A 7,088-nucleotide genomic window follows, 5' to 3' on the forward strand; every position below is an offset into this window, starting at 1 on the left:
ATACAATAAATCCCATTAAATAGTGCATATCTTCTCATACTTGCCATGAGTAGCCATGGACAAAGTTCTACCTGATGATGATAGGGTACACTTATCCCTTGGCTGACAAAGAAGTCAACCAAGCAATCCACTTATATGGCTGGCACCTTAATTGCCTACATGATTTCCACAATCGTTTTCCAAAGTCATTTGTGCATAGAAATCCACTTACATGGCTGGCACCTTAACTGCCTAAATGATTTCCGCGACTATTTTCCAAACTCATTCATGCTTATACAATGGCAAGAAACTATGTTTTTTCACCCTCTGAAGTTAACTAGCTACTTCATCCTGCCAAAAAATTGCTACATGTGCCATCTTTCTCTACAGGTGGGTAGGAACAATCACCAGGTACAAGGCGCTCCAGAATAATAACATTCGGAATAATAACACCCTATCAGTATGGCTATAAGCTGAGATCCTGACACACATAAACTAAAGAACACCCATCGTGTGTCACAATTGTAAAAAAAGGCCTTAGTGTAAAGCAAATAGTAGACGCTGTTTCTAACCAATGACAAATGTGGGAAGATTAAAGACATGTCATTAAAGTCCTTGCCATACTTCGCAGCCCAAGATAAGATGAGGCTGTTATCCTGTTGAAATCACATGTTATGAGCAATGAAAAAAGATATAAACCTAGATGAATCCAGGAAAAGCCCAAATTCACCTATCAAAAAAAGTGCAGCTGAGACTTGCGGTAAGACAATATAACCATCAGCTTCATCAAGTATAGTACTGAGTAAAAAGATAGCTACTCAAAGTACTATTCACAAGATATCAGAGCACCCAGTAAGCATCTTCCTCTGCTTACCGTCGTTTAACTTCTTGAGAACCAGCATGGCATTATGCTAAGAGCTTGATAGCCACATATCAAACTCCTTACGAACAAATGTTTTGTCCAATATGCAAAAACAGAGAAAAGAAGGCATAATCTACCTTTGTGGGAGCAATTGTAGCTCCAACCACAGCCATGATCTCAGATGCATTGCCACGGATAACAGCAGGCCGCAAGGCAATGAGTTCAAGGCACCTCTCTGTTCGAAACCTGGAGGCACCAACACCCACAGGATCAAGGACCCAAGGTTTGTTAAGCTCATTTGCACGGACTGCAGCGGCCTTCATGGAGAAGATCCATTCAGGTGACAGGGTTCCTATGTTAATGCAGAGTGCATTCGCGATGGCAGTAAACTCGGATATCTCCTCCACGGCGTGTACCATGGCCGGGGAAGCACCTGCTGCCAGCAGCGTGTTGGCCATGATGTCCATAGATACAAAATTGGTGATGCACTGAATTAGGGGCGCCACTTCTCGCACCTTGCACAGGCTCTTCCATGCCTCGGCGCTCCAGCTCTCATTCCCCCTAAACTCACGGAAGCTCGCCATCATTCTCCTCTTCAACAGACCTTCACTCGCCAATGATTACTAGCTGGTGTCCACAGCAGCTGCACTTCTCACTAGTTTACGTCTCTAGGGTAAGAGCCTAGCTGAGCTGGACGCGCAGGCCAAAAAAAAAGCGCTGCCAAACTCACCGACGGACATCCAGCACGCCCACTTTATTTAAAATTAAGTTTTGAGCTCTGCCGCACCGCAGGTGAAACAGCAAGAGAGAGAGGATTGGGCTCGCAGGTGCTCGCTCCTCTCTGCCACAGGTGAAGCAAGTTGCTTCTCTCTCGCAGGTGAAAGAGCATCGTGCTTGCTCCTCTCTGTTGTAGGTGAAACAACGTTGAGCCCTATAGCTCCTCTCTACTGGCAGTAAAACAGCTCCCACCCTTGCTCTCCCTCGTCTCCTATTGGCAGGTCGTGGCAAGAAGATCAAAGCAGGTCTCTTGCCTCCTTGGGGATGTATCTATTGGGTTAAAGGCCCGTGTGCCCGGCTGCCCGTTGTTCAGCCGTCCCTATACAGCCATTCTTTTACTCATTCATAATAACTATACTCATAACTACACAGTACCGCCCCGCCAAACGTTGTGTCTATCTCTTTCTTCGTGCTGGCTCTCTGTGTGTGTGCTCTCCGATCCCAACAAGTGGTATCAGAGCTTGGTAGTGAGAGCATTAAGAGCTTCATCATCATTGTTGAGTGTGCTGAAAATTGCTGCTGTTTCATTGCCGTTTTTTTCGGTCTCGTGCACACACGCATTTCTAAAGAGTAGAAGGTTTTTCCGAGCTTGGCATTGGAAGGTTCAGCACTCCGCGTGTATTTTATTCACGTGTCCTGGAGTTTAACCCCCCTTTTCGGAGCCATTCGTGCCATCAAAAATCCCATCCGAGCTATAGACTAGGAGCTGCGTTTTTCAGCTCTCTTTGGTAGTTTTCTGTTGCTGCCAGAGCTTCCAAAGCCATTACAGGTGCCATTGCTGCAGTGTCTTCCACTTACGTGAGCCCACAACTCATTTGAGAGTGTGTAGCCTCTTCTTGGAGTGGCCTCATACACACAAATAGAGTGGGAGTTTGGCGGCACTGTCTTCTTCGACTACAGGTACAGGTGCAGGTAGTACAAGTACAAGTTACAAAGAGCTTTGGATACACGTTTCTTCTGTGGTTACAAAACATGTATTTTGACTGCGGGATGGCCATGTATATGGTTGTAGTTTGAGTGGGAGCTTCTACTTTTCTGGGCAGTCTGTTTATCCGTGTTCTTGAGCTACAGGTTTACATCATCTATGTATGTTGATGGATGTGGATATGGCAGTTTGACAGACACTCTTTATGCATGATATTGTGGAGATTTGGTTCACTTATACATAGAGCGGGTTTGCTCTTGCTTGCAGTGTTGCGGTTTGAGTACGGACAGGTACTTGGTTGACAGTAGAGATTGGACTTCGTTGAGCTTCTGCATTCGTTATATGCTCACTTGGATCCATTTATGCTCACGGATTTGTGTAAGCTTGGTCAGCTTATGTCTCTATTGTGGTTATTCAAACATGGAGTATGTTTATGCCTCTATGATAGCTCATTGTTGATGCATTTTGTGGCACGGTTTGCCTAGGCCGGTTGAGTTACAAGTGTCACAGGTTTATGCATTTGTTTGTGAATTTCTACGTACGTTTTTTGACCATATTATGGGCTGATTTATACTCTATGTGTTTACTCTTTTGATTGAGCAGCAAGTGTTGTCAGATTTGCAGCACTACTTTGTTGTGGCAGTTTGTTGGTTGGTTACAGGTTTCTGATTGTTGCATTCTTGTTGTAATGGGCACTAAAGAGGACACAGTTTTCAATATTGAGAAGTTGGATGGTGCTAACTTTTCATATTGGAAAGATCAAATTTGGGATGTCTTAGTGCAGAAGAAACATATTCGACCTCTAAAGTTGCAGGGAGTTAAGCCAGAGAACATGGAGAGGGATGATTGGGAGGAGTTGGATGAGATGTGCAGGTCTACCATTAGGCTTTCCCTTTCAAAGTCTGTTTATTACAATGTGAAAGATGCACAGGGTGGAGCTTATGAGCTATGGCAGCGGATTTGCGATATGTATGATAAGCATTCGGCTGCTTCTATGGTGTATTGGATTAAAAAGCTTACTGATTTGCGAATTGAGGAAGGTGCTTCCATGAATGCGCATTTGAATGAGTTCAATACAATTTTCACCCAACTTGTTACGCAGAAAATTACGTTTGAGGACAATGTAAAAGCTATGTTTTTACTTGTCACGTTGCCTGAGTCATGGGACACATTTAGGATAGCCATAGTAACTCGGTTCCTGCGGATGAGTTGACAAGTACTAATGTGGAGTTTAGTCTTCTCACGGAAGAGATTAATCGAAAGAATAATGCAGGTAGTAAGTCTTCTAGTGCAATGGTTGTCAGAGGCAGGACTATGGACAAGTATAAGTCCAACAAGGGTAAATCTAGAAGCAAGTCCCGTGCAGGCACAAGTAAAAAGGATGTGGAATGTTTTCATTGTGGTAGAAAAGGCCATTTCAAAAAGGATTGCTACAAGTGGAAAAGGGAAAATGGAGATGGTAAGAAGAAAGACCATGATGCTAAGGACAAGCCTAAGTCCAATGTCAAGATTGAAGAGTTAAATGCAACACAGGGAGAGTGTAGCTCTCAAGATGACCATGTATGTGCTCCGACTAGTGCTACTAGTGAAGAGCTTGGTGATGTGCTGCTTGCATCCTATTTTGATGATGCTTTTCTTCTCACTCATGAGAGTAGTATGCCTATGGATTGGGTCATTGACAGTGGTGCTTCTTTTCATGTTACGCCTCATAGGTCGTGGTTTCATGACTATGATGCTTCAAGCACAGGTACTGTCAGGATTGCCGATGGGCGTACTATGCAGATTCATGGCATTGGGGATATTCATTTGGCTATGCCAAACTCTACTACGTTTGTCTTGCAGCGTGTGCGTCATGTGCCGGCTCTTGCAAAAAACTTGATTAGTGTGGGTCAGTTGGATTCACTTGGTTTCAATGTATCTTTTGGTGACGGAGGTTGGAAGCTCACTAAGGGCAGCCTTGTTTTGGTTAAAGGTGCTAAAAGGAATACGTTGTATTCCCTTTCTGTAGCTAGTGTGGCTGATCACATTGTGGGGATCACTGAGCAACCTCCTGCTTCTTTATGGCATCAGCGTTTGGGGCATATGTCACTGAAAGGTTTGAAGTTGTTGGCACATGCGGATTACATTCCCGTTTCAGATTTTGGTGGTTTTGAGTTTTGTGAACATTGCCTTTATGGTCGACATGCTTGGTCTTCTCATAAGAAGAGGGTTCCACACAGATCTTTGGAAAAGCTAGCTTTGGTGCATAGTGATGTATGTGGGCCGATGCCCAATGCTTCTCTTGGAGGTGCTATGTACTTTGTTACGTTCATTGATGATGCTAGCAGGAAAGTATGGGCATACCCCATTCGTAAGAAGGATATGGTGTTTGATATATTTAAGCAATGGTTGGCTCTTGTTGAGAACCAATCAGGTTGTAAGTTGAAGTGCTTACGTACGGACAATGGGGGTGAATTTATGTCTCATGCTTTCACTACATTATGTGTTGAGAAGGGTATACGGCGTGAGCTTAGTGCTCCCTATACACCTCCTCAAAATGGTGTGGCAGAGCGCATGAACAGGACTATACAGGAGAAAGTCCGTAGTATGCTTTCTATGGCTGGTTTGTCAAATGGATTTTGGGCTGAAGCAGTTGCCACTTCTGTGCATTTGATAAATCGTTCACCTAGTGTTCCTTTGGGCTTCAAAGTGCCTGAAGAGGTATGGACAGGTTTGCCACCTTCATATGGTCACCTTCGTGTTTTTGGCTGTGAAGCTTATGTACATGTACCTAAGGCAAAATGCAGCAAATTGGATCCAAAGAGCAAGAGATGTATCTTCTTGGGTTATGGTAGCTCTGGTGAGATGGGTTATCGATTGGGGATCCTATTGACAGGAAGATTGTGCGCGGCCATGATGTTGTTTTTCATGAGGACTCTATGTATAGAGCATTACCGCGAACGGTTGAGGTTCGGTGTGTGATATTTGAGGAGGATGGTCATCGGTATGATGGTCCCATGGCTGCTCATGGGCAGCCCATTGACCCTCAGGTGGGAGATCAGCCCTTGTTGGGAGATCATGTAGATGTGGGACATCCAGATGCACCTCCTGCACAGTTTTTGAGGCGCTCAGAGCGGCGTGCAAGACAGCCTCAGCGTTTTGTGCCTTCTATGGATTATGTATTGTTGACTGATTTCGGGGAGCCATCATGTTATGATGAGGCCATGTCTAGTGTTGACAAGCTCAAGTGGGAGCAGGCTATGCAGTCAGAGATGGATTCGTTGATCCAAAATGATATGTGGGAGCTTACTCCTTTGCCAAAGGGTAAGAAGGCACTACCATGCAAGTGGGTTTACAAGATAAAATTGTGTTCAATGGATGCAAAGCCTAGGTACAAAGCAAGGCTTGTGGCTAAAGGATTCAAGCAACAGAAGGGCATTGATTTTGATGAGATCTTCTCCCCAGTGGTGAAGATGTCTACTTTGCATATGTTGTTTGCTTTGGTAGCTACAGAAGACATGGAGTTGAAGCAAATGGATGTAAAGACAGCTTTCTTACATCCGAACTTGCACGAGGATTTGTACATGGAGCAACCAAGTCGGTTTGTTATTCATGGTTCAAACAAGATGGTATGTCGGCTTCTTAAGACCTTGTATGGGCTGAAGTAATCACCTCGTGAATGGTATCGTAAGTTTGATGCATTCATGAGTTCATTGGGCTATGTACGCAGTTATGAGGACCCATGCCTCTATACTCGCAGGGTTGTAGATGGTAGTCTTATTGTTTTGGTTTTGTATGTGGATGACATGCTGATCGCAAGGAAGTGATGTGGATGCCTTGAAACATAGGCTACATGAGACCTTTGCCATGAAGGATCTTGGGGATGCCAGTCATATTTTGGGTATGCGGATCTCTCGTGATCGTTCTCGCAGGGTGCTCTTTCTTAGTCAGAAAGAGTACATTGACAGGGTGCTTGAGCGTTTTCATATGGAAGGGGGGAAGGCCATTAGTACCCCGTTGCCTCCATATGTAAAACTCACTCATGATGACTACCCTCAGACAGATTTGGAGACTGCAGAGATGTCTCAGATTCCCTATGCGTTAGCAGTTGGTTCCTTGATGTATGCCATGGTGGTTACGTGTCCAGATCTTGCTCATGCAGTTGGTGTGGTTAGCAGGTACATGTCTAACCCGGGCAAGCGTCATTGGGATGTGTTACCATATACATGTGGTAGTGATGTGTGTGAACACACTAGGACCGTCGGGGCATTTTTTCCCTCTTTAGGAGGTTTTTTCCCCCGTGCATTGTATATACGCCCATCACTCTAGGGCTATCTATCTTTCCATTGCACACTAAGTAACACACTCTCTATTGTGTGCCTTGAGCTTCCTTCGTCTTCTCCAAGCTGTGTGTGTTTCTCTGCAACCCTAATTCCAACAATTGGTATCACAGCAGGTCACGTCCTCCCGGGCGTAGTCGCCAGCTGCTCCAGCACACGCCTGCTCACTTTCTCCGATTTCAGTGAGCTTTGGCGAGCGTTCGTAGGTCGACAAATATTTTTGGCT

At 44.8% G+C, this 7,088-nt stretch overlaps 1 protein-coding gene across 1 annotated transcript in view; it reads right to left on the reverse strand.

Annotated features, from left to right (window-relative positions):
• LOC147436642 (hydroxyethylthiazole kinase family protein) overlaps nucleotides 1-1,509 on the reverse strand; it is a 43,491-nt gene extending 41,982 nt beyond the window's left edge. Inside the window, exon 1 of the mRNA XM_086489475.1 lies at nucleotides 979-1,509. Coding sequence (XP_086345601.1) covers nucleotides 979-1,428 — 450 coding nt within the window. The 5' untranslated portion in view covers nucleotides 1,429-1,509. The remainder of the gene's footprint in view (nucleotides 1-978) is intronic.
• Between the last annotated feature and the right edge of the window lie 5,579 nt (nucleotides 1,510-7,088).

This window comes from Adiantum capillus-veneris, chromosome 18 (genome assembly GCF_014529385.1).
Source record: "Adiantum capillus-veneris isolate H3 chromosome 18, ASM1452938v2, whole genome shotgun sequence".
Taxonomy (NCBI): Eukaryota; Viridiplantae; Streptophyta; class Polypodiopsida; order Polypodiales; family Pteridaceae; genus Adiantum; species Adiantum capillus-veneris.